The sequence below is a fragment of the Astyanax mexicanus genome, chromosome 2 (assembly GCF_023375975.1).
Source record: "Astyanax mexicanus isolate ESR-SI-001 chromosome 2, AstMex3_surface, whole genome shotgun sequence".
Taxonomy (NCBI): Eukaryota; Metazoa; Chordata; class Actinopteri; order Characiformes; family Acestrorhamphidae; genus Astyanax; species Astyanax mexicanus.
The window spans coordinates 74,441,636-74,469,057 of record NC_064409.1 but is presented as its reverse complement, the minus strand read 5'-3'; the positions used below and the strand labels follow the sequence as shown (position 1 = coordinate 74,469,057).

Sequence of the window (27,422 nt, the reverse complement as noted above, 5' to 3'; positions counted from 1 at the left end):
GTTGGTTAATAATAATAATAATAATAATAATAATAATAATAATAATAATAATAATAATAATAATAATTAGAAGTCTAGTCAGTAGTCTATAAAAGTATATAATAGTTTGGTTAAATCTCCCATAAAATAAACAACTTTACAAACATTTAAACCACCACTGTGCCCATTTGAACCCACCCTGTATAACATGTGGATTACAGATAATAACAATTCTTCCAATCAGCAGAAACCTCTGGAACTGGTGGCAGAGAGAGTTCAGGCTGGGATTAAGGGGAAATGGTGGGAAATGGTGGGAAACGTGAATACTGAGAAACACAGACTGATGGTGAACAGTAGAGAAGAGTGATGTAATCTAAAGCGAGTGAGAGTTTTATTTCTAAACTTAATTGTTCTGATTTCAGGTTCAGGCTGAACAGCAGTTCTGGGAAGCTTTGGAAAAGGTTGACTAGTGTAAATAAAGGGTGTTTGATCTGCTGAAGCAGCTGAAGGTCGAGGGGGAGGGGCATGCTGATGGACGTGGGTGGTCACTGTGGGATGTGCTGAACAGCAGGTCAGTGAAGACCTCTGTTTTCTGAAGGGGCAGGGTGGGTCACATACTGTACAGCCATATACAAAAGCCTGGGGACCCCCCTTTTGTCAAAAGATGAAGTAATAATAACACACAACATAAAAAAATACATTATCTAATATTCATATCATAACTGACAGTCAAAAATCAATAGTAAAATATTAAAAAATATACAATATAAAAATATATAAAATATTAAAAAATTATAAAATAAATGCATTTAGCCTTGAAAGACTTTATCCATCCCATGGGAAATGTTGGGGTGTAAATATAATAATTTAAGGCAGTTTTGGGTTTTTTTACATTTTGGAATCAGCAGGGTTTACAGCTGAAACTCTAGAACAGCAGTGTTTTTCTATGTGTGTACTTAACTCTCACTATTCAACCATATAAAAATTAATACAGATTGCATTCTAGTGCACCTTATTGGTTTCTCTGTACAGTGTTAAAGAAAAACTATATATATATATATATATATTTAAAATGTGTTTCAAATACACAAATTTACTTTCTCAACATGTAGATTAAATGTACATTATTCACTGTTCCACTGTTTAATTATTCTAATAAATGATAACAATAAGCTTCAAAAAACAAACAAATACATTTTAAAGCTAAAATGTACGGCCTTAGTCTTTCTATATTTAAATATCTACTATAAAAACTTGAGTCTTAAGTATAAGTGTGATTAATCACAGTTAATCAAAGAATATTGTTGTGATTAATCTGATTAAATGTTTTATATGTTTATAGGGTTTTAAAGAGATATTTTTGGTTTATTAAATAATTCCATTTTTTTTTCATAGTTTGGATGACTTTAGCATTAATGAAGTTACACTTATATAGCTTTTTGTTTAGAAATCCAAGGACGCTTTACAATTTACACGTTTTACACACAAGCATTTATACTCAGCACTCATCCACACACCGGTGACAAGCAGCAGCCAGTAGTGCACAGCGTACTCTCAACCGGAAACAACCGTCCACCTGGAGGGCTGCATCAGCACTGCAGCATTTACCCAGGACAGAGTGCCAATACACACACACACACACACACACACACACAATCCTATACAATACACATACCTATACATACATTTATAAATCAGCCTTTACATTTACATGTATTACATTTACATGCAATTTAGGGTATCCAATTTACCTGATCTATCTCTATTGTTTTCATTTGTAATACATACATAACATTTTAAAAAAATGGAAAAACTACTGAACACTATAAAACCACTATGTTATAGTTGTGTCTATACTTTATGGGTACTATAAATGCCTCGATATTTGCTACCAGAAAAAAAAAATCTTTACATTAAATTATATATTTTTTTATTTCATAGTTAGTTTTGTGACAATTACTATCTAATAGCTAAAATACAAAACGATCATTCATCCACTTGATTTGATTGATTTCTAATAAGCAGTTTATCTGTATATTATTTTGCATTTTATTGTGCAAAATACAGCGAAAATAGCCTACTAGATTCAATATTCAAGATTTTTAGTGCAGGTTCCCACTAGTTTGCAGAGAACAGTATTTCCAACAAGTAGAATAATAAAATAAAATATAATATACAGATAACTTAACAGTATAAACAATAACACAATATACAAAATAAGAATACACACAATAAGTTACACTACAGACACATAGACAAGTGGTATTGTACGGATCTATTATTAAATTATAAAATAAAACAATGATTTCCTAAAAACATTAAGTTTTTCTCGTGTGTTATTATGTGTTATAATAAAAAGGTCGTTTATTTATAAGTGGAAAGAGGTCAGGCTTTAGTCTGTGCGAGGATCAAAGCCAATCGTGGCATAGGTGGGCGGGGCTTGTCTGAATAGGGGTGGGTTATAAAGTAGCGTTCGCAGCTCGGGATTTTTACCGCAATGCATCAGATGTAGCCTGTCTCTCTCTCTCTCTCTCTCTCTCTCTCTCTCCTCCACTCACTCACTCACTCGGACTTTGCCTGGGCTCAGGATGGCTGTCCAGCTGGAGAACAGATAGACCTGCTCCTCTTCTTTCTTTTTTGTATCATCCTTTCTTTTTTCATCCTTTCTTTGTGCACAGTCTGTTTGGACCAGGCTGTTCTACTGACTACTGACCCACCAGCACTCAGCATCCCCTGGACCATCACCATACCTGCCCCACTGCTTTAGAACCCAGAGGACAAAAAGAGGAGGAGGAAAAAGAAGGAGGAGGAGGAGGAGGAGGAGAAGAAGGGCAGAGGGAGGACGAGACGGTCGCGAGACGTGCACCGCCACCACCTCCACCACAGTAGAAAAATGCATAGAAGAAATGATGGGTTTGCATGTTGAGAGAGAGAGTGCTAAGCTAAGTGGGTTTTGAGGAGGTCCCATTCTTGATAACAAAGCTGCATGCAGGCCTCTGGAAATATACTCCTATATACTGCTATACTCCTATATAGCCACCTGTATTAAGGTGTTTGTTTGTTTATAAGGCATGCTAGATATGGAGTAATCAAAGTATAGAGTGATTAAGGCATTCTTTTTGGTTGTATACATATACATATGCATATATTGGCTAGTTTTTGCACTCCTGCAAATCTCAGGACCAGCACATATCCAGGTCAGTCTCAGGTCTTGCCTTTTTAAACTAGTTCATCTAGCTAACTACCCCGGCTGCCGCTTGTATTATTGCGCCACTGCAGCTGTGTTTAAACTCATTTAACGCAGCAAGCAATAATAATAAAGAGCAGGGAGGGAAATAAAAAGTGTGTACTTTGTGCTTGTGCACTCGTGCACTTTGCTATGCATGTTGAGCCAAAGAACTGAGGCACTTTGATGGTGAGCATGTGAGCTTGAGTATGCATGCGTATGTTTATTTATAGTCTCCTTCTTTCAGAAGCTTCTATAAATGCTGCTTTAAAAGAAGCCAGCTGCTGCTAGGGGCCCTGATACACACTGAGACACTATTTTTGTAAGCTGAAGTTGCACAGATATAGATATTTATTGGTAAAGAGGCCTAAAAGCTGGGAAAACTAGGAGGAAAACTAGGAGAAAAACTAGGAAAAGTGGCCTTCCGCTCTTGCAACCTTCCCCAAGATCAAAAGTAGCTTAGCTCACGCTCACTAGGCTTTGAGAATTGGGATAAGGCCTTGTTTGTGGACTCTAGTGGTCTAGTGGTGGCTATAGGGTACGAAGAAAAAGAAAACACATTGTTTTGTCTGCTTCGGCTGATGTAACAGCCGAGTACAGTACAGCACAGTACAGTACATTAAGCTACAGTGTGCTGCTGACTCTAAACAAACTGCTGACCCAAAAAAAACTGCTGCTCTGCCAGCCAACAGCACCGCTCGCTCGCACCAGGCAAAACAACAAGTCCACAAAGTCAGGCAGGCAACCGGTGCAGAGATGACGTCAGCATCAGCAACAGCAGCCAGAGACCAGTCCCTTCCACCCCTCGCAGCAAAGATGGCCCGGATGGCACATCACTTCCTGTCCGGCCTGTCCGCCAGGTGCCTCCTGTTCCTGTGTGTGCTGTGTGCTCTGTGTGGTGAGTCTGCATTTTCTCACAGCGGTGCTTTCATGATTACAGCGAAGGACAGCACAGCCTGTGACGGCCTCACCTTGAACTATATTACTCTCTATGTAATAAGAGGCTGTATTTAATGGCTCTGTCATATGTGATGTTCCATCATCCGCTCCATTTATCATCACCTATCATATCTCATACATAACAATGGCCGTATTTCATTGAAATTAACATTGAAATCAAACTAAAGGCTTTTTCACAGTGCCTTTAAAATTGATAGGGATGTCCCGATTCAATCGAGGATCTGCCAATACTGATCCAAATAATGTTTTTTTATAAATAATTCAGCCACACAGTTTAGAGAAAGACTGATATTTGTTGTTCTTTGACTATTGATGTGTAATAACTGTTTTATTGTGGGTTAATATGCTATGATATAGAGTGTGTGATAGGGGTGCAACAGGGGTTGAAGGTAAAAAAAACATAAATAGATAAACACGCCGCTCCTCAAGTGGAATCGAACCCATGTTGTCAGGGTCGCAGTACGAAACTAATGTACTCAAAATCTGGCCAGAGGCATTTTATTCTTTTTTTTTCATTATAGTTTTGTTCCTACACCCCGGTTGAAGAGTATAATATGGGAATCAGCCCAATCTGTTTGTGCCAACACTCTGGTTGCTAAATATATTATTAATTCAAAAAAACGATAAACATGCCGCTCCTCACGCGGAATCGAACCCATGTCGTCAGGATCATGGTCCAATACACTACTGCTGCCCAAGGTACTGAATTGGGATGCTTCCGAGAAAAAAAATAGTTTTGAGGAGATAGGGATCCCAAAAACGAGCGGAAAAACAAAAACGGGCGGAAACTAAAGTCACATAGAGCGCGACAGAGAGACGGGGAGGAATATAAACAAAAGCTCAACAGAAAGACTTTGTATTTATTTAATTTTTTATTATTATAGTTCAAACAACCTCACGGGCCAGATGTTTCATGCTTGGCCGCCTATTGCCGACCCATGCAATGGACCATATCACCATCATCACCTATGCTCTGACCTTCTTGTACTTTCCCATTGTATTACATGTAGGTCAGTTTAATGACTTCAGTCAAACAAACCCTTTTTATGTGAGAACAGAGAAGATACCATCCATAGCCCACCATGATCACTAACAGGAAGTTAAATCTTGGCTTTAGCAAGTTTTTAAAACTTTTAGAACCACAGCATTAATAATTTAATTGTTTGTATTTATATTTTTGATCTTATGTGTATAACTTGTTTTGAATCATCCGCAAAAATGTAAACTTATGCTCAGCATGTTGTTAGTGTTGAATGTTGTCGATATAATATGTTAAAATACTGCTTGTGTCAACACCCCGGTTGCAGAGTGTAATATGTGAATTGGCCAAAGCTGTTTGTGCCAACACCTGGCTGCAAAGTATATTAGAAATTGGCCAAAGCTGTTTGTTCCACAACCTGTTTGAAGAGTATTGTATGGGAATTGGCCCAACCTGTTTGTGCCAACACTCCAGTTGCTGACTGTAATATGGAAACCTGCCAAAACTGCTAGTGCCAACACACTGGATGCAGAGTATAATATGTGAATTAGCCCAAACTGTTTTGCTAGCACCCCAAATACAGAGTAAAATATGGGAACTGACCCAAGCTGTTTGTGCTAACACCCCGGTTGCAGAGTATAATATGAAAATTGGCCCATGCTGTTTATGCAAGCACCCTGGTTGCATAGTATAATATGGGAATTAGCCTAAACTGTTTGTGCCAACACCCCGGATGCAGAGTATAATATAGAAATTGTCCCAAACTGTTTGTTCCACAACCCAGTTGCAGAGTATTATGTAGGAATTGCCCCCAAACTGTTTATTCCAACATCCTGATTGCAGAGTATTATATGGTAAAGTTCAATTGCATGATACAGTAAAATTAGATTAAACTAACCAACTACATTTTACACTGAACACACTGTGTGTATCATGCTTTAAACTCACTTTCACATCCTCTCTTCGTCAGAAAGTGGTGCAGATAGTGTCATTTTAAACCCCCTCAGGCAGCAGGGTGTCTCCAGCTTAATTACATGTAAACTAATCCGCGTTACCTTGCGCAACCTAAAGACGTCAATAAAACTGGTTACCACCAGAAGTGCTAATCCACTTCTGAATAAATAACGAATATGCTGGAATTTTCACGAACAGGCTGAACATAGGGCGAGTGATCTCTGTGTAATGTGTGGAACATCCACTGGCGATTTGGACAGCCCAAAAATACCCAATTCCCAAAAGTCATCTCATCTTGATTGAAGCTGTGAAGGGAGATTTCAGCACGAGCTCCAAGATTTTAATGAGTTTTTAATGCAGGGTGAAAATAGCCCTTGGTGTGCTCTTAAAAATAAGCGTACTTCAAGTTGTTCTTTGAGTTCTTTTGCCATAGAAGAACCATATTTGTTTAAAAAACATGGATCATTGTATTGGAGATGTGTAAAAAGGTCTAAAACATGTTTAAAACAAGGCAAGGCAACATGAATTATGGGAGCTGAAGTGAGGCCTGGTAGAAGGTAAAAAAAATTATGGGACCTTTAAAGCCTTTTTAGAAGGTTTGGTTGTGCACTTGTACATTTAACATGCCTTGATATACAGAGTCCTTGGGCAAGACTCCTAAGACTACATTAGCCCCTACTCTGTAATAAGAATATCGTTGCAAACAATATTTTGTCTCAGAAATTATTGCGATAAAATATATTGTTGGTATTTTAAGACCATTAAATGTCACTAATATAATGATAACATAAAATCATAAAAAAAGGAATTATACCCTTTTAAAGACAATAAACTGTTTATTCCTGTTCACACACCTATTTTAGAACCCGAAAATGTAGGTTATAATAAGTTCTTATATACCCCGGTCTGTCCCAGCTGGCCCGCGTTGGACCGGCGTAAAGATCCTGCCTCCGCCTTCTCGAGAGAGATACACTGATGATCAGAGGAAGTGCAAACACAATAGACGATATCACAATTATTAAAATAATTTATTTATAGAAAAATAAGTCGACAATGTAGTTATTGTGATGGGCCTAGTAATGACAGCAGTATCTGGCTAGAATTCAGAAATCACATCTACATCCATAGTCATTGCAGGAGACCCCTCTCCTACATATCCCACAGGTCAGTGTAGTGTTCTGGTCATGGCAAAAGTAATGGGACACAATACTAGTTCCTGTCTCTGGCATATCAGTGTATTTTGGGCAAAAATGTTTTTTTTGTAGTTTTGTATAAAATCTGTGTTTCCTGATGTAGCTCTGTGGGTGTGTGTGTGTGTGTGTGTGTGTGTGTGTGTGTACTGCAGTGTCTCTGGGTGACGCTGCGTGTGCCGAGGTAGACTCAGATACAGAGGCTGTGGCCGGACAGGACTTTAAACTGGGCTGCATCTCCTGTAAGATGAGAGGAGAGGTGGAAGCCTCAGCTACAGCAGACTGGTTCTTCAAAGCCAGAGGAGAGACTGAGTTTGCACATGTGAGTAATCTTTGTGTGTATACTGTATATATACAGTACAGGCCAAAAGTTTGGACACACCTTCTCTTTTTTAATGTGTTTTCTTTATTTTCGTGACTATTTACATTGTAGATTCTCACTGAAGGCATCAAAACTATGAATGAACATGTGGAGTTTTATGTACTTAACAAAAAAAAAAGGTGAAATAACTAAAAAACATGTTTTATATTCTAGTTTCTTCAAAAAAGCCCCCCTTTTCTCTGATTACTGCTTTGCACACTCTTGGCATCATTCTCTCAATGAGCTTCAAGAGGTGGCCACCTGAAATGAAAAGTTTTCCAACAGTCTTGAAGGAAGGAGTTCCCAGAGGTGTTTATTAGCACTTGTTGCTCCTTTGCCTTCTTCACTCTGTGCTCCAGCTCACCCCAAACCATCTGGATTGGGTTCAGGTCCGGTGACTGTGGAGGTTCAGCTCATTTTTTGTTAAGTAAATAAAACTCCATTCATTCATAGTTCTGATGCCTTCAGTGAGAATCTACAATGTAAATAGTCATGAAAATAAAGAAAACACATTGAATGAAAAGGTGTGTTCAAACTTTTGGCCTGTGCTGTATATAGAAATATTAATATATACATATATAAAAAACTTTATATGTGTAAAGGTAAAGATGATATCCACTGTATTGCCAAAAGTATCCTGTGCTCACCTGCATTGCTGTGTTTGGTGATGTATGGATCCAGCTCTGTTATTTTTCAGTGGCAGGAAAAAGTATCCTCCCTCTACAGATTTGTTTATTTTTAGATGTCATACTGAATTATAATATAAGAAATTTTAATATCAGATACAGATAACCTGAGTAAATATAAAAAACACATTTTAAATAATACAGAATTGTTATAATTCAGACACATTGGAGGATTTTCCAGCATAAACGTCCTGTTTAAGATCATCCACAGCATCTCAAACAGACTTTGACTAGACAACACCAAAACCTTGATTTAGTTTTGTTTGTGTGTTTTGGATCATTGTCCTGCTGCAGAACCCAAGTACACCTGACAGAATTCCTGCTTACATCTATTACAGCAAGTTGTCTAGACCCTAAAGCAGCAAAGCAGCTCCAGACCATCAGACTTAAACCACCATGATTTACGTTCAGTATGTCTGAAATTATGTTAGATTTATGTCAAATGTAAAGAGAAACCTTCCAAAAAAGTTCCACAAGTCCAAGAATATTTACGCAAATCCTGGGGACCATCATAACGTTTTTTGGTAAATTAAACAGGCTGTTGTGATTTTTTTGGTCAGAAGTGTCTTTTGCCTGTCTTTTACCATTTTCACCCAGTCTCTTTCTTATTATTGAATCATTAACACTGACCATAACTGAGGAGAGTGAGATCCTGCAGTTCTTTAAATGTAGTTCTGGGTTCTTTTGGGATCTCCTGGATGAGTTGTTCATGCCCTTTTGGAGTAATTTTTTTTGGTCGACCGGTCACTCCTGGGAAGGTTCACCAGTGTTCCATGTTTTTTTTTCTCCAGTAGTGAATAATAGTGAATCACTGTGGTTCTCTGGAGTCTCAAAGCTTTAGAAATGACGATGTAACCTTTTCCAGATTGATAGATGATCAACGACTTGACTGAGGTTTTTCTCATCTGTCAGATCGGGGCATAATATGTTGTTTTTGAGATCTTTTATCTGCTTCATGTTGTCAGACAGGTTCTATTTAAGTGATTTCTTGATTCTACAGGTCTGTAGTCAGTAATCAGGGCTGTTTGTGGTTAGTAGTGAAATTGAACTCAGCTTTCCAAAAAGTGTAATAAATCACAGTTAATTTATGGGGGGGCAAACAATTTTTCACAACTGCATAGATTGGTTTGGCTACTTTTTAAAATCTTAAAAGTTAAAGTTAAATTTTCATTGAAATAATCTGATAATCGAAATATGAAAGACTCCTGTATTTATATATCCAAGTGTAACATTGTAATGACATGTAATAACAGTCTCATTCAGCTCTGATCTGATGTTCTTACTGTATGTGCAGATCTACTCTTATGACGGTGAGCTGTCCACCATAATAAACGAGCGTTTTGAGGGTCGTGTGAACTGGACGGGCAGCAGAAAGACCACTGACCTGCAGGACGCGTCCATCTATCTCCTCAACGTTACCTTTAATGACTCTGGGGTCTATCAGTGCTTCTTCACTCGGACCCTCAACTACGATTACTATGAGTACGAGACCACAGCCAGCAAATATGTTCATCTCACTGTGGTGCCCAAAGGTACAGTATTACATATGTCAGAATTATCTGTATTATATCTAAACTAGCAATAAAAACCTACTGTATTTTTCTCACTATAAGGCGCTACCTAAAATCCTTCAAGTTTCCCAAAAATCACCAGTGCGCCTTATAATCCGATGCATGGCTAGCAGTTAGCTGCTAATGCTAATGCTGCTGCACCCAGCCTTAGTAGAAATTTGGAAATCTGAGTTTACTGTTAATAAATGAAAGCACTTTATTGACCCAAATAAACATTTTTTAGGAGAGAAATCTGTGTAGATTAACATCCAGCACTCGTTTGACTTTAAAAGAAAATGCTCTTTTTTAGCTTAGCTGATTTAGAAGGAAAACATGGCAACATCCCTGTTCCTTATTAGTGTCGCTTAATCGTCTTATAATCCGGTAAACCTTATGTATGAAAAATATAAAATAGACGTTTATTGATAGTCCACCTTAAATTCTGGTTCACCTTTAAGGGAAAAATATTATTGTTATTATTATCATACATTATTGTGGTGGACTATACTATATGGACAAAGTATTGGGAAGTATTGGGATTTTTACCAAAATTAAGGGTATTAAAAGAGGAAAAGCTTTCTATTAGACCCTGCGGCATTGCTATGAGGATTTGATTGTGTTCAGCAACCAGAACACTGTTACTGATATCAGAATGTTCATAATGATTCCCAACACCTGCCACCAGCATAGTACCAATTGGTTCATGTCTTTTATCTAATAATGTCTTTTATCTAATGTCTTTTATCTAATAAGTCCTATTCTATGGGTGGTTTGTCTCTACAATGACTAAAAAACTTGTTTTTGTGCATTTGCACATTTGTGTCAGCAGTGTCTGAATGCTGATTTATTAGAAGGGGTGTCTACAAACATATGGACATTTGGTGTAAAAGTGAATGGTGTATTAGTGCCATCTACAGGGCAGAGCGGTTAATGTGCTTAGTTTCAATTCAATTAAAATCAATGAAAATATATTTATACAGCTCTGAAAAAAATAAGAGACCACTTAAAAATGACAAGTTTGTTTAATTTTACCAAATTGAAAACCTCTGGAATATAATCAAGCGGAAGATGGATGATCACAAGCCATCTAACCAAACTGAACTGCTTGAATTTTTGCAACAGGAGTAAAGGCATAAAGTTATCCAAAAGCAGTGTGTAAGACTGGTGGAGGAGAACATGCCAAGATGCATGAAAACTGTGCTAAAAAAAAAACAGGGTTATTCCACCAAATATTGATTTCTGAACTCTTAAAACTTTATGAATATGAACTTTGCATTTCTTTGCATTATTCTCATTTTCTGCAAATAAATGCTCTAAATGACAATAGTTTTATTATTTCAATAATTATGGTGACAACAGTGGGAAAATTCCTTTTTAAGAGAAAGAAACCTTAGGAGGAACCAAGACTCAGTCAGAGGAACCCATCCCACTCGGGTCGACCCACTCAGTACAAACAAATAACAAAACAAAACAAAAAAAAACAGTACATAGAGATGATGTGGAGCTATATCTAATGTAAAAACAAGTTTTGGTTGTGCCTGTAATTCTAAAAATGAATAAATACATTAATAAAATCAAAAAACAATCATGCAGGAGCTTTATGTAGTTTCAGGACTGTACATATTTGATCAAACACTTTTGGAAAATTGTGCCCAGTTGTTTCTTTAAAGATGCCATAGAATGCTTTCATTCAGCATTATAATTTTAGAATGATCATTTTTATAATTTTACACTTTCAAGTAGGAAATTTAAACTGGAATGTACCCGCATTGTATTAAAAACACATATCTCCAAATCAGGAGCTTCACAGGAGAGAGCTAAAACCTTCTAAACTTTCAATGGAATCAATGTAAAAAGTGTTTATTTCAGGCCATTTTGGAGAATATTGAGTGTATTGAGAGGGTGTGTGCTCGAATTATGTAGTACCTAAAAACTGACGAAAATTTAGATTTTTGTAATTAATTGGACAGTGACAATAAACTGAATGTATTGATTGCACTACTATTTACTTCTTAAAGTCACTTAAATTTGTGGATTTAGAGCCCTCTCTGGTGAGAATGTGTAAATTGCACAGAGTAGGAGAAAGAGTTCAGTGTAAAATAGACTTTTGTTGTAGTAAAACATGATAAAAAGTACTTAGCTTTGATAAATAGCACACCCCCGTTCTCCCACAGCGTTCTGAGATCCAGAAATGTTGTGCTTTTTGCTCAGCGCTCTTTACAACGGCCAAATCGGGGCATAATTTAGATAGATAGATAGTCTTTATTGTCCCCAACGGGAAATTTGTTTTCACTGTCAGTACATAGCCTCCGAAACACAGATACATGTATAAATACACTTAACACAACCATTCCATCCCGTCCCCACCAACCTCCACCATCCCCACATACAGTCCAAAACACACATATATAATCAGGTAGACTCCAAACAAAGTGAGTAAGTTCAACAATTCACCGCCGCGCACTTTCGTTTAGGGTGGATATCGCAAAGGGCACAAAGCTTTTCCCAAAGCGTGCCCGTTTCCATACCAATGTTCTGTATCTACGCCCTGATGGGAGCAGAATAAAAAAGGGGTTTAAAGGGTGGCTGGGATCCTGTGCAATAATTTGTCCTCTATTTCTAGTGAGTTTAGTGTTCTGATCTGATAGGTTGGGAGTTTGTAGGCCTATTATCGTGGATGCAGTATTAGTGATGCGTATAAGTTTGTTCCTATTGGCAGCAGTTAACATGTTGAAAAAGCAAGGTAGACAGTAAATGAGAATAGGCTGAACTATACTCTTGTACAGGAGGAGTAAGTGAAGGGGGGCAACAAAAAGTGCTTTAAGCTTACGAATGGCTGAAAGTCTTTGTTGGCTGCGTTTGTGAATCTCGTTGGTGTGTTGTTCAAAACTGAGTTTACTATCCAGGGTGAGTCCAAGGTATTTGAAACAGTCAACCAATTCTACTGTTTCACTGTTGATGCAGATGGGATTGTGAGTTGTGTGTATTTGTGATCTAGGGTTGGTGATTACCAATTCTTTAGTTTTACTGATATTAAGCTGAAGAGAGTTTTGCCCTGATAAATATCTCTTTTTACCGTTATCCAGCTCAAAGTAGCTCCACACCTCATTTGTAGAATCCGGAGAGCTCGGACATTTAAAACTAAGCATTATTAACTTAAAAACTGCAAAATCATCCCATAGCGCAGATAAATCTCCGGGCGCTGTCATCACTGTACTGATAATGTCATAGACATATACACATATACACATTCATTACATTACATATGGCAGACGCTTTTGTCCAAAGCAACTTACAATAGTGAAGTACAAAAGTTATAGAAATTAAAGGTAAAAACATCTTTAGACAGGGCCTAACGAAGGTAAAAGGGAAATAATGGGATAGAGGAGTTAAGGAGAGGAGGAAGGAAATGAGGTTAGAAGTAGTTAGTGTGTTAGAGGTGTTAGGAGAGTAAGTGCTCTTTGAAGAGCTCTGTCTTCAGGAGTTTATTAAAGATAGTGAGAGATTCTCCTGATCTGGTAGTAGAAGGTAGTCTGTCACACATTAGAAATACCTGCTTTCATGCTGAAATACTTTGTATTATGCTCTTTAACAAAGACAGACATATGGTATGGCATATTAATAAGTGTATAAATGAATTGTATATAGATTGCTGTTTAAAATTGAATATTATCAAATATTTATGAAATATTATCAAAATGTAGAGAGAATTTATATAAAAAAAACTTACCAGACCACTCTGTTTTTAAAATAAATTATATAATACAATATATGTTGCAGGGCTGGTTGTACCAGGGCACTGATACCATTAATAAGAATAGTTTATCCCATCTCAAATGTTAGGGATTGCTGCTTTAATTTCAGATTACATAGCATATGCACTGTAATTCTCTCTCTCTCTCTTTCTCAGCGACGCGTGGCACGGCCTCCATCGTTTCAGAGATAATGATGTACGTGTCCATCATCGGGCTGCAGCTGTGGCTACTGGTGGAGATGATTTACTGCTACAGAAAGATCGCTGCGGCCGGAGACGAGGCGCTCAGAGCCAGCGCGTCAGTATTCAGATCACCCTCACTCATTATCCAAGATCATCCACTGCACCAGCCAGTGATGCCCCTAACATAAACACACTCCTGTGGCCAATTTATTAGAAACACTTACGTACCTTGTGTTTGCACACACTGGCCACTTTATGACCACTGGAAACAAAGGTGGTCACCTTACACAGATCAAACATACAGTAATTAGCACTGATTAGCATGGTGGTGGCGTATGAGGTGTTACTGTGTGTGGATCAGATACAGCAGTGCTGCTGGAGTTTTTAAACCAACTTTATTTAATCTGATCACTATTGGTGAATGCTTGGGCAGGTCATGATGGGGGAATATTAACCTATTTAAATACCTTGACCCATTTACAGGCTACAGGTGTAGGTGATACAAAACCCTTTCAATGTGCAATGTGCACCTCAACTCTCCTGTTTCCACCAGAACAGTTTCAGTTTCATTGTCCTGTACTATTACCACATTGTGCTTCCACTCACTGGCCACTTTATTAGAAACCCCTTCCTATCTTATTATACAGTACTTACAGTTTCTGATCTGGTCTGAATAAAATAGTAATTTTTACCATACATTAAGCTGCTTTTGTCTAACCAGTAACTCTTAATCTGGTGTGTATGTTTGTGTGTGTGTGTGTGTGTGTATGTGTGTTTGCAGGGCGGAGTATTTAGCGATAGCATCGGAGAGTAAAGATAACTGCGCAGGCGTGCAGGTGGCTGAATAACAGAGGTGGGTTTACACTCATGCTCAGATCTCACGATGGAGCATCCTAGCATCCCAGCAGTACAGTACATTCCACATGTCTCATGTCATGGGACAGAAAGCCAAAACCTAATACTCAGAAACACTCAGCTAGTCCTGTACAGCTTCTCTTTTAGCAGAAAAACAGATGGTTTGTGAAAAGACACTAAACTGACACACAGTTACATTAATGAATGCATACAGAGCATAAAAATGAACTTAAACCTGCCGTATGCGGAAGTGCTGCAATATAAACAAGTAATTGACATCAATGTAAATGTGATTACTGCCAGAGTTGCTTGTCAGAATTCAACTTTACTCACAAGGTAACACCTCACAACTTATACAATTTTAAAATTTTATCTCATTTTCTCCCCAATTTCAAGGCCAATTACCCAACCCACTCATTAGGACTCCTCCTATCACTAGGAATGCCCTAACTCCAGGAGGGTGAATACTAGCACATGCCTCCTCCGACACATGTGAAGTCAGACTCCGCCTCTTTTTGAACTGCTGCTGATGCAGCATTACCGAGTAGCATCATCACAGCACATTCGGAGGAAAGCGCAGCGACTCAGTTCCGATACATCAGCTCACAGGCGCCTTGTGGCAAGCAGTTAGCCCATCATCTCCACGTCACAGCAGCTGCATCAGAATCAGCTGTGATGAGACAGAGATGGACAGGGGAAATCAGACTCAGGGTCAGAACTGACCCGGGGTCAGCGCCGCTCTCGCCGACCGCCTGTCAAAAAGGCCCTGCCCGGCTCTCAGAGCTGCCAGCTGTAATCCCGTCACCAGCCGTCAGACTGTCATCTGCATTAGGATGCGGGTGATATGCTGCTTTGATCCAGAGCAGCTGGCTGGTGTCAGTGTGCAGCGGCTGTGGACAGGGACGAGTCCGTTTGCGATACTGCTCTCCGTTTAACATGTATTACATAATACGTATCATTATCTCTGAGTTTCTGACCTGTATTATACAGTATTATTTTTCTACATTGCACATTAATATAGAATACATTAACCCTCTACAGCAGTGGTTCTCAAACTTTTAAAGCAATGAATGTACCACCCATGATCACACCAAAACTTTTATGTATATTTTACACTATAAGGCACACTGGATTATAAGGTGCATTATGTGACACTAGTAAGGCACAGGGGTGTCACCTTGTGTTCCTTCTATTTTACCCAGCGGCGAGACCTGTAAAGCTAAACTAGGTTAAGTAAACAAAACTGTAATACTTAAAGTCAAACTAGTGCTGGATGTTAATCTACACAGATTTCTCTTATAAAAATTGTTTATTTGGGTGAGTAAAGTGCTTCCGTTTATTTACAGTAAGCGTAGATTTCTAGATTTCCACTAAGCGCTACATTGAGGAACCCTGAGTGTCCCGGTAACCCAGAAATATTAGCTAGTTGTTTGTCCCACGTAGCTTGTTTTAACACGGTAAACACACAGACTACAGTCCGATATACTCCCCTCTGAGCCGCAAAAGAGCTAACGCGTAGCACAGTTAGTGGCTAACGCTAATGCTGCTCCAGCAGTGCTAGCTGGGGTTAGCAACAGCCTACAGTCCGATATACTCGTCTCTGAACGGCAAAAGAGCTAGCGCTTGGCACGGTTAGCAGCTAATGCTAATACTGCTCCAGTCTGGGTGCTGGAGAAACTTCACTGAAACTCCTGTATAACTCTGTACTTCAGCAGAGTGGCTTTACTGCTCCGTAATACCTAAATGGTATAATTCATACATAAGACACACCGGATTATAAGGTGCACTGATGATTTTTGGAAAATTAAGGATTTTTAGGTGCACCTTATAGTGCGAAAAATATGGTAATCAACAGGAATCAACCCAAATTCTGCGGGTGAAAACAGACCTAAACTAAATAACAGTAGAGAAACTGTTTGATTTTTATTCAGAAAAACATTCATTTTAAAATGTTTTTTTTTTTTTAAGTTCTGGAAAACTCAAAGATTCAGTTTAAAGATTTACTTTAATAATGTAAAATATTTTCTGTTACAATTAAAATGAGGATTTTATTTCAAACATTATGAATGTGGAATTTGGTGGAATTCCACTTTTGCTGGAAAATGTATTGTCATGTGTTACACTGACATGTGTTTATTCTGTTTTACAGGTTTTTCCTGCTCTGACCATAATGTGTGGCCAAAACCTGATGTCCACGTCTTCCTTACACCGTCACAAATGTCCAGAATTTCTTGATTTTTGTACTGCCTACTTCTTATCCAATACAGGACTGGCGGAGTAAAAAAACAAAGCCCCCTAAGCCCTGTCCTGTAGCACCCCTGTTGCCACAACTGACCCTAGAGTTGGCTTAGCTGGTGGGATGAAGAGTATTTGAAAATGAAATGCACAGACATGTGCCGTGCAGATACACTGCAGGATGGGTGATTAAAAGTGAAATAAGGACTTTAATGTAAAGACTTCCTGTTTGCATGAGTTTATTAACTTCCAATTGCAGCATGACATCAGCATCCCTTCTAACCATGTATATGCTATACCTCATATAGTATAAACGCGCACATATAAAAGTATGTTATATAGGCTTTGTAATGAAAACTGACTGAATCATGCTTTCCCCACCTTACTGTATGTGCTCATGCATATAGGAAAAAAGAGAAAATATTATTGCAATACTCTGACTTTGCACTAGAGGTCAGCCAGGAGCAGTGGAATCTGCGTAGTCTTGCTCACTTTTCAGGGCTATGTATAAATATAGAGATAAATGAATATATACACTGTGGTAGTCTTGTGTGCCAAACGCCATGCAGTGCTATGGGTGCATGTGCTAAGAGCCAATGCTACATTGATATGCTGGGAGAACAGTTGGCTACAGTGCTAGTTGAAGCCAGTCTGTTCCTGTCATTCAATGCTGGAGCTTCTTCAACACGTTATGAAGCTTGAATCATGCACTCCTTCGGCCCATAGACACCAATAAACCCTTTTAACGAGTTTAGTTAACGAGTTTGAAACTCTGCAGCAGCTGCTTTCTGCCTGCAAACAAAGGCCCAGTCCCATTTCTCAATTAAAGCTCTGAAGCTTGTTTTTGGAACCCAGTTACTAGAGGAAGTGGTTGAACTCAATACTTATTCCAACAAGAAGCATGACACCCTACCTTACTATGTCCAACAAGAATTTGGGTCAACTTACCCCTCTATCCCAACAAACATTGGAACACCCTACCCTTCTTTCCCAACAAGAATTAGGGACATCCTAACAAGAATTGGAAAACTGTACCACTTTTACACCTATAATCTCTATACCAAAAAGAATAGGGAGACCCTATTCAAAAATTCCGACACTCTACCCCACTATACCCAACAATAATTGGGACACATTACCCCTCTATCTTAACAACAATCAGGACACCCAACCCCTCTATCCCAACAACAACTGGAACATCTGTCACCTCTTTCCCAATAAAATTTGGAACATCATACCCCTCTATCCCATCAAGACTTTGGGACAACATACCACTTTATCCCAACAAGAATCAGGATCCCCTACCCTTCTATCCCAACAAGAATTTGGGACAGTCTACTCCACTATACACAACAATAATTGGGACACACTACCCCTCTATCCAAACAATAATCAGGACACCCTATCCCTTAATCCCAACAACAATTTGGATACCATACTTCTCTATATCAGCAACAATTGGGACACTCTACCCTTCTATCCCAATAAGAATCAGGACACCTTAACCCTTTATCCTAAAAGGAATTGGCACACTTTCCCTCTATCCCAACAATAATAGGCACACCATAGTCCTCTATCCCAACAAGAATTTGGGACAACCTACCCCTCTTTCCCAATTATCAGGATTCCATACTTCTCATTTCCAATCGGCATACTCTACACCTCCATCCCAACAATAATTGGGACACCATAACTCTTTATCCCAACAATAATCAAAACATCCAACTCCTCTATCCCAACAACAATCAGAACACCCTACCCCTCTATCCCAAAAGGAATTGGTACACCATAGCCCTCTATACCAACAACAAACGGGATACTTCTCTATTCCAGCAACAATTGGGACACACAACCCTCTATCCCAAAAACAAAAGGGACACCCTACCCCTCTTTGGAAAAAAAGGAATTGGCAAACCCTACCCCTCTAACTAGAATCAGGACACCCTACTCCTCTGTCCCAACAAAAAAATTCTACCTCTCTATTCCAACAAGAACCTGGACCCCATACCCGTCTATCCCAACAACAATTGTAACACCCTAGCTTTCTATCCCAACAAGAAACGGGACACTTTGACCCTCTATCCCAACAAGAATCAGGACACTCTACCCCTCTATACAAAGAAGAATCGGTATACCCTGCCCCTCTATCATAACAAGAATCGGCATACTCTACCCTTCTATTTTAACAAGAATTGGAACACTCTACCCCTCTATCCCAACAAGAATCGTGACACTGTACTCCTCCATCCCAGCAACAATCAGGACACCCTACCCCTCTATCGAAAAAAAGGAATTGGCACACACTACTCCTCTAAGAATCAGAATGTAAAATGGGATTGGGCCCAAACCTACCCTTTCTATGGGGCTATATATGCTTGCTTGTTCAATCAAGTGAGCCTGTGTAAGTTGTAAGCAAGAAATGTTGATTAGCGAATGTAATAACTCACTGGGAACCAGCACTGAATGGTTATTCTCAGCGGGAGATTACCTCCCGCTAAAATGCAATATGAGAAAAATAGTCTTAGGACTGTTTTAGAGCCCAACGTTCTGCACTTTAGTCTCTTCAGTGAATGCATGATCAATCAGCAACTAAGCAATGCAAATATATCTTATATCATACTGTAACCTACTTGTGCTACATCATCATTATCATAACACTCACTGCTTGTTCATTTTTAGAGAAAAATAAAATAAGAAATCAAAATAAACAGCAAAATATAAACTGTGAAAGAGATATTGTTTAGAAAGAGAATTTATGTCAATAAAAAATTAAAACTGAGGCAGTTTGGTGTATTTTTTCCACACAATTTCCAGAATATTTTGATTGGAGTGAGGCCTGTAAAATTACACTGAGTAGTATCTTGTCCCATGGAATCTAAATAAATGCCACACTTACCTGTGGAATATGGGTGGGGTTTAATTTTAAGTCTTTTGTTTGCATGGACAATTCTAGCCAGACGTTGCCGGTCATGATCATTACCACCCACTGTGCTGTCCACTGCGGGTGGTAATCCCTTATTTGATGTATCCCCGATACACGTGACACTGCGGATCAAGAAATACATATGCTTGGAAAATTTCAGAAATGTCATTTTCCATCCATCCTGTTTTAGTAAACCTCTAGAAGTAAAGCCTGAACTTTCATATTTGTCTTAGACAAATAAGTCTGTTGTGAATGCAAAATTCATTATTCGATTGCTTGCATCAAATCCTATTTTTAGCTCTTTCAGTGGCCCACATACAGAGCGGCCCACCGGGAATTGTCTCGGTACCGCACACCTACTCACACTGAATACACAAGAAATGTTTAAAACCAAAGGGCAGTCAATCATAACGGAGGTCATTTACTAATATCAGTATTAAAGTGATAGTAACACAAATTTTGGGGGATAGAGAGACTTTGTGGATGCCTTTTCTAATGAATACATTCAGCAAGTGCATTCAGCAAAATTAAGCGACCACTTCAGTTTTTGAATCAGTTTCTCTGATTTTGCTATTTATAGATATATGTTTGAGTAAAATGAACATTGTTGTTTTATTCTATACATTTCTCCCAAATTGCAAATAAAAATATTGTCATTTATTTGCAGAAAATGAAAAATGGCTGAAATAACAAAAAAGATGCAGAGCTTTCAGACCTCCAATAATGCAAATAAAACAAGTTTATATCCATAAAGTTTTAAGAGTTCTCCACCAGTCTTACACACTGCTTTTGGATAACATTTATGCACACTCCTGGTGCAAAAATTCTAGCAGTTCAGTTTGGTTTGATGCCTTGTGATCATCCATCTTCCTCTTGATTATGTTCCAGAGGTTTTCAATTTGGTAAAATCAAAGTAACTCATAATTTTTAAGTGGTCTCTTAATTTTTTTTCCAGAGCCGTAATTGCTAAATCAGGTGTCTTAATGCACACGTACATACATGCACAAGTACAGAACTGTGGAGTTGTGTTCTCTAGAACAATGAAGCTCCATCCAGTACTTTTGGGTTGATTTGGGGAGCTCTGGATAAGATAAGCAAATAGATAAAAAGATAATGTCTTTTTTTACCACCCTTGATTTCAGGTGTGGTAAAAGGTGCCTCAATACCTTCGTCCATACAAGCCTAGTGTTCTTTCCTTCTGTGGTTGGAAACACCACAGTCACAAAGGCCATGTGTCAATTCCAATGACCATTTAAACTCTGATGGCCATCAGGGTCTCTTTACCCACCAGAGACAGCAGCATCCAAACACAGTGTGCCCACAGAGCAGCCAGCACTGTGGATGCCCTCCCTGACAGACTCTTCACCCTCCTGCCATCTGGCAAAAGGTACTGGAGCATCTGTTCCACCACCACCAGACCCCACAACAGCTTCTACCCTGCGGCGGTCAGATTACTGAACACACTGCTGCCCTCCAGCATCAACCTGCACTAATCTAGACCCCTCTGTCTTCTGCCATATATATCCCTTAACCATCACTGCCCACCTGCACTTAAAAAAGGTGTATATAGTCACTGTCACACATACAGGGGATGAACAATGAAACTGAAACACCTGTTATTTTAGTGTGGGAGGTTTCATGGCTAAATTGGTGCAGCCTGGTGGCCAATCTTCATTAATTGCACATTATTCCACCAGTAAGAGCAGAGTGTGAAGGGTTAAGTAGCAGGGTAAGAACACAGTTTTGCTCAAAATATTGCAATGCACACAACATTATGGGTGACATACCAGAGTTCAAAAGAGGACAAATTGTTGGTGCATGTTTTGCTGGCGCATCTGTGACCAAGACAGCAAGTCTTTGTGATGTATCAAGAGCCACGGTATCCAGGGTAACATCAGCATACCACCAAGAAGGACCAACCACATCCAACAGGATTAACTGTGGACACTGTAAGAGGAAGCTGTCTGAAAGGGATGTTTGGGTGCTAACCCGGATTGTATCACGACAGAATTCAATGTGCACCTCAACTCTCCTGTTTCCACCAGAACTGTCCATCACCACAATAAATTATTGTGGTCTAAAACCAGATGTTTCAGTTTTATTGTCCAACCCCTGTACATTTTATCTGTAAAATAATCTGCATTCAGGAGAAGTATATAAATAGTAGATAAATAACTTTCAGTGAAAGTCAGTTTAAAATATTTGATTATTTTACACACGTAAATCTGCCGCATTCCTTTTGGTCCATTTATCATATAATTTACACAAAATATATAAAGAAACTGCCAAGTTTACATTATGTTCACATTTTGGTGTTGTGCGGAATTCACCCCCACCAGAAAAAGCACCCCCTCTCGGAGTGTTTTTCTAAGTAAAGTTAAAGCACTTTTGCAGAGTGGGGATGCTTTTCATTGTGGGGGTGCAGATTTCGGCATTTAGCCCCCCAGAAAAAGCACACCCTCACAGAAGAGGCTGCAGGTGAAAATACTATTTTTCATTATTTCTTAGGAGTCAGCATAGCTTAGGACAGCATCCTGGGTATTTTCATTTTCTAAAAACAGTTAAAGCCAAGAAAATGTATGTGCACACTCCCGAGAGGGGGTGCTTTTCCTGGCAGGGGTGCTGAATTTGGCACAACAGCGGCACCAAGTTTAACCTCAATTTCCGCTGTAATCTGCCACGCCCAGTGCGCAATTTTTTTTACTGGAGCGGATCACTTGTGGTGCAATAGTGATCTGGTCTCGATCCGACCCAGCTATCAAATATACTCCTTTTTAATCAAGCTAAACTGCTGATTAGGCGCAGTTTCAACTAATATATATCCCTGATAATATACTGCTATGAACAAGCACTGTCGCTGCTGCTCCATGCTGTTTACAGAGTAAGAGGGAGGTATGTGCAGCATTAACTACATATGCAAATTTTCAGTGTTCTGTATTAAAGTAGCTTCACACTGCACAGATATATATGCACTGGAATACAGCATGTTCTCAATATATCTACTTTCTTACTCCCATGTGCTCGTGTGGTTTATTGGTGCACATTTTGGTGCATTAAGGTTTATGCCTGTGTGAAACTAAACCAAGAGAAAACGCTCCAGGTCAAGTTTGAGTATGGAGGTGTGAAGTAACTCAACATGGAAATAATGTAAAGTAAAAAATACCACATTTAGATGTTTAGAGATTTATATATATTTATATATATAAAGGCACTATATGAGTTTGAGCTACCGGCTATATATGAAATCTCCCTCTCTCACTCTTACTCACTCTCTCCCCACCTCCTACACTCTCTTACTGGTTTTAACCCTTTCTTTCCCTCCCTCACGCACTCTATCTCTATCCCTAGCTCTCTCACACTCTATTTAACCCTCTCTCTCCTTCAATCTCTCTGACTCACTCTCTCTCCCTCCCTCCTCCCTTCACTCTCTCTCTACTCTCCCTCCCTTTCTCACTCTCTCAATCCCTCCTTCACTCTCTCTAACCTCCCTCCCTTTTTTTACTATCTGAATCCCTCCTTCACTCTGTCTCTACTCTCCCTCCCTTTCTCACTCTCTCACTCCCTCCTTCACTTTCCCTACTCTCCTTCCCTTTCTCACACTCTCAATCCCTCCTTCCCTCTTTCTCTACTCTCCCTCTCTTTCTCACTCTTTCACTTCCTCCTTTACTCAATTCAATTCAATTCAAATTGGCTTTATTAGCATGACTGTTTAAAAAAAAAAACAATGTTGCCAAAGCACACAAATATCAAAACCGAACCTATAGTGAAACAACGATGAAACATAAACATCAATTAATTAAAGAAATAATAATAATAATAATAATAATAATAATAATAATAATAATAATAATAAAAAAATCACAATAATAATAATAATAATAATAATAATAATAATAATAATAATAACAATAACAATGATGATAATAGTAAAAACAACAATAATAATAACAATAGTAATAATAAAAAATATATAGTGATTATAATGATCAAGTATAATAATATTAACAGTTGTTTATTAGGGGAGTTACTCACTGTCCTTCAGGCGGTGACAAGTTGCCACATATTTAGCCGCAAGAGGTGCTCTCTCTACTCTCTCTACTCCCCCTCCCTTTCTCACTCTCTCAATCCCTCATTTACTCTACTCTCCTTCCCTTTCTCACTCTTTCTCTCCCTCCCTTCACTCTCTCTACTCTCCCTCCCTTTCTCACTCTCAATTCCTCCCTCTCTATTACCTCTCTCTTTCACTCTCTCTCTCCATCCTTTATCACTCTGTTTACTTACTCACTCACTTTCTCCATCTCTCTCTATCCCCAATATATCCCTCTCTCGCCATCCCTTCTTCCCTCTCACTTTCTCTCTCCCTACTTCATCACTCTGTTTACTCCCTCTATTACTTTCTTTCCCTCCCTCCCTCCCTCCTTTTCTCCCTCTCTCTTACCTCTCTTGCACTCTTTCTCTCTCCATCCTTCATCAATCTGTTTACTCACTCCCTTTCTCCATCTCTCCCTATTCCCAATATATCCCTCCCTCCTTTCTTCATTTTTTCTCTTACTTTCTTTTCCTCCCTCCCTCCCTCACTCTCTCTCTACTGTTTTAAACCTCTCTCCATACTTCATCACTCTGTTTACTCTCTCTATTACTTTCTTTCCCTCCTTCCCTCCTTTCCTCCCTCTCTTACCTCTCTTCCACTCTTTCTCTCTCTCCATTCTTTATCACTCTGTTTACTCACTCGCTCCCTTTCTCCATCCCTCCCTCTCTCTGTTCCCAATATATCCCTCTCTCGGTTTCTTTCTATTATCCATCCTCGGTTTCTCGGTGCGTGCGTGTGTGTATGAGATGCGTTAATAATGAAAATATCGTTTCGGACTTACTGAGCGCGAGCGCGCGCTCGACTTCGATTCTGTTTGTGCGTGCGCGCGCCTGCGTGAGTGCGTGTACACGGCTGCGTGTATACGAGTGTGTGTGTGTGTGTGTGTGCGTTTGCGTGTGTTTGAGTGTGAGTGTGTGTGCGTGCGTGCGTGTGTCACGTGCCGACATGGGGCATTTTTTTGCAGGCTGGCCGAGCCGCCTACATGCTCGCGCTGAGCGCCGCGGTGGCTCTGCCTGCAGCCCTGATGCCACTTCTCCGCGCGAGCCGTCAGACTAGCCGCTGAGGTCCATGCCGCTGGATCATGTCCTATGTGTCTTCACAAGGTAGGAGAGCAAGGAGGGCTTTTTTACACTCAACCTCACTATACCTCTGTACCTCTGTACCTCTCTCTCTACTTCTATAGCTGCTACATCTCTCTCTCTGTATATATGTACCCATCTCTATATATACCTCTCTCTTCCTCGATCTACCTCTTTCTGCATCTCTCTCTCTCTATGTATGTGCATCTCTCTATATACCTCATTTTTCTACTACCTACCTCTCTCTGTATATGTATACCCCTTTCTACCTCACTATAGCTCGATCTACCTTTCCCTGCTTCTCTCTCTCTCTACCTCTATCTCTCTATGTCTCTTTACCTCTATATCTCTCCATCTACCTCTATATATCTCTCTCTATGTATTTATACCTCTATGTATCTCTACCTCTATATCTCTCTCTCTATGTATTTATACCTCTATGTATCTCTACCTCTATATATATCTCTCTATGTATTTATACCTCTATGTCTATCTCTATATCTTTCTCTCTGTCTCTCTACCTCTATATCTCTCTCTCTCCATGTCTCTTTACCTGTATCTCTCCCTCTCTCTCTACCTCTTTGTATCTCTATCTCTATATATCTCTCTCTACCTCTATATTTCTCTCTCTATGTTCTCCATCTATATATTTGTATCTCTCTCTAATTATATATCTCTCTCTCTATGTATCTCTACCTCTATCTCTCCCATTTCTTATTTGTGTCTCTCTACCTCTATCTTTCTTTAGCTCTACCTCTCTCTACCTCTATATCCTGTCTGTCTATCTCTCCCATTCTCTATTTCTGTCTCTGGGTATCTTTACCTCTCTCTCTACCATTCTTTAGCTCTATATTACAGCTGTCTCTCTTTTTCTCTCTCTCTTTCTCTATCTGTGTATCTCTACTTCTCTCTCTCTTTCTCTCTCTCTCTCTCTGCATTGCTCTCTCTTCTTGTATCTCTGTGTACTTCTACCTCTTTAGCTCTCTGTTTCTCTCCATGTATTTGTACCTCATTTTTTTATCCACTCTATCTTTCTCTATATGTATCGCTCAATCTCTCTCACCCTTTCAATCTACCTTTCTCTACCTCTATATGTCTCTATATCTCTTCCTCTCTCTCTGTACATGTCTGTATAGCTCTACCTCTATCTCTGTATCTTTACTACTCTCTATCTCTTTCTCAGTGTGTGTATATCTGTCTCTCTCTCTCTCTCTCTCTCTCTCTCTCTCTCTCTCTCTGAGTGTATCTATATGTCTCTCTATCTTTAGCATGGCGCAGTTCGTGCTCATCACTCTCCAGCATCAGGACCACTGATCACTAATAATCACTGATTAATATCACTGTCACGAGCACACACTGCTGCCTCCATCCGTGTCAAGAACTGCTGTTTCCAAGTGTGAGTGTGTATGTGTGTGTGTGTGTGTGTGTGTGTGTGTGACTGTGGTGAAGCTTTGGTCAAATTAATGAAAGCCATATTACCTGTTGTGACTGATAGATAGAGAGAGCTATATTGATAAAAAGAGAGAGAGAGAGAGAGAGAGAGAGACTTTGTTTTGTTATTACATTAAACCTAATGTACACTCAATATGAGTGTATGTGTGTGTGAGTGTGTGTATATGAGTGTGTTTCTTGGTACACTCTAATATAGATGGAGAAGCAATACACCAAATCCAAGGACTAGCAGTGTGTGAAAGCATTTGATTGAATGTGAAATTTTGCTGTATCCACTGGCTTGTGGAGTTGTGTTGCGTGTATATGTGTGTGCATATGTGTGTATATGTGTGTTTAAGTGTGTGTGTGTGTGTGTGTGCTGGAGGGCCATGTCAGTACAAACAGTTTATTTATAGAAGCTGAAATGATCCAATAGTGGAAGGTAGAGGTGGGCCTAGCTCTGGAGAAAGAGAAGGAGAGAAAGAGAGAGAGAGGGAGGGAAAGAGAGGGGGAAACTAAGAGAGAGAGATAGATAGAGAGATAAAGAAAGAGAATGAGAGATAGAGGGAATTACATACACAGAGTACAGAAGGGACTAGAGATTAGAGAGTAGCGCGGCCACTTCAATCCAAATGTCGAGGTCATTTTCCTGCATTCATTCTCTCCACTGGACAATGGAGCAGGGCAGTGAGAGTAAACCACACGAATTAATGAGAGTGTGTGGGCTGGCCAGCCTCATGTTGTTGTGTCATTACAGGTCCATGTAAGGATTAAACCTTCAGTCTTATTAATAACCTCATTATTATCTTCAGACTTGATATTCCATAACTGCTGTAGATTATTAATCTGTAATATGTGTAGTTGTGAGAGTGGTGTGTACCTGCTGATGGTTCCTTTGCCTTAAACTGGGGTTGTTTCTGTTTGTGGAGTGCGAAGCATTCATAGAAAAGTATTACGAAAGTTTAATTACGATTATGAGTGTCAAAG

At 39.3% G+C, this 27,422-nt stretch overlaps 3 protein-coding genes across 4 annotated transcripts in view; 2 read left to right on the top strand and 1 right to left on the bottom strand.

Annotated features, from left to right (window-relative positions):
• The window catches only part of tmem65 (transmembrane protein 65), a 238,354-nt gene that overhangs the window by 32,671 nt on the left and 178,261 nt on the right, over positions 1-27,422 (bottom strand). The window lies entirely within an intron of this gene.
• scn1bb (sodium channel, voltage-gated, type I, beta b) lies at positions 2,481-19,691 on the top strand. Its single transcript, XM_049475251.1, has 6 exons — positions 2,481-4,103; positions 7,444-7,610; positions 9,630-9,867; positions 13,796-13,937; positions 14,604-14,675; positions 16,827-19,691. The coding sequence occupies exons 1-5, from the start codon at positions 3,962-3,964 to the stop codon at positions 14,668-14,670; spliced, it is 756 nt and encodes a 251-aa protein (XP_049331208.1). The 5' UTR covers positions 2,481-3,961; the 3' UTR covers positions 14,671-14,675; positions 16,827-19,691.
• The window catches only part of syngap1a (synaptic Ras GTPase activating protein 1a), a 152,176-nt gene continuing 148,965 nt past the window's right edge, over positions 24,212-27,422 (top strand). The window contains exon 1 of one of the 2 annotated variants that reach the window (XM_049475239.1): positions 24,212-25,028. In XM_049475239.1, the coding sequence (XP_049331196.1) occupies positions 25,007-25,028 (22 nt within the window). In that variant the 5' untranslated portion in view covers positions 24,212-25,006. The remainder of the gene's footprint in view (positions 25,029-27,422) is intronic. The other variant, XM_049475240.1, reaches the window with a different exon arrangement.

Bases quoted from the DNA above. Each gene is read 5' to 3' on its own strand.
- scn1bb (XM_049475251.1), top strand. From the start codon at position 3,962: ATGACGTCAGCATCAGCAACAGCAGCCAGAGACCAGTCCCTTCCACCC. The intron at 4,104-7,443 runs GTGAGTCTGCAT...TGTGTACTGCAG, and splicing joins TGTGCTGTGTGCTCTGTGTG to TGTCTCTGGGTGACGCTGCG. The intron at 9,868-13,795 runs GTACAGTATTAC...TCTCTTTCTCAG, and splicing joins TCTCACTGTGGTGCCCAAAG to CGACGCGTGGCACGGCCTCC.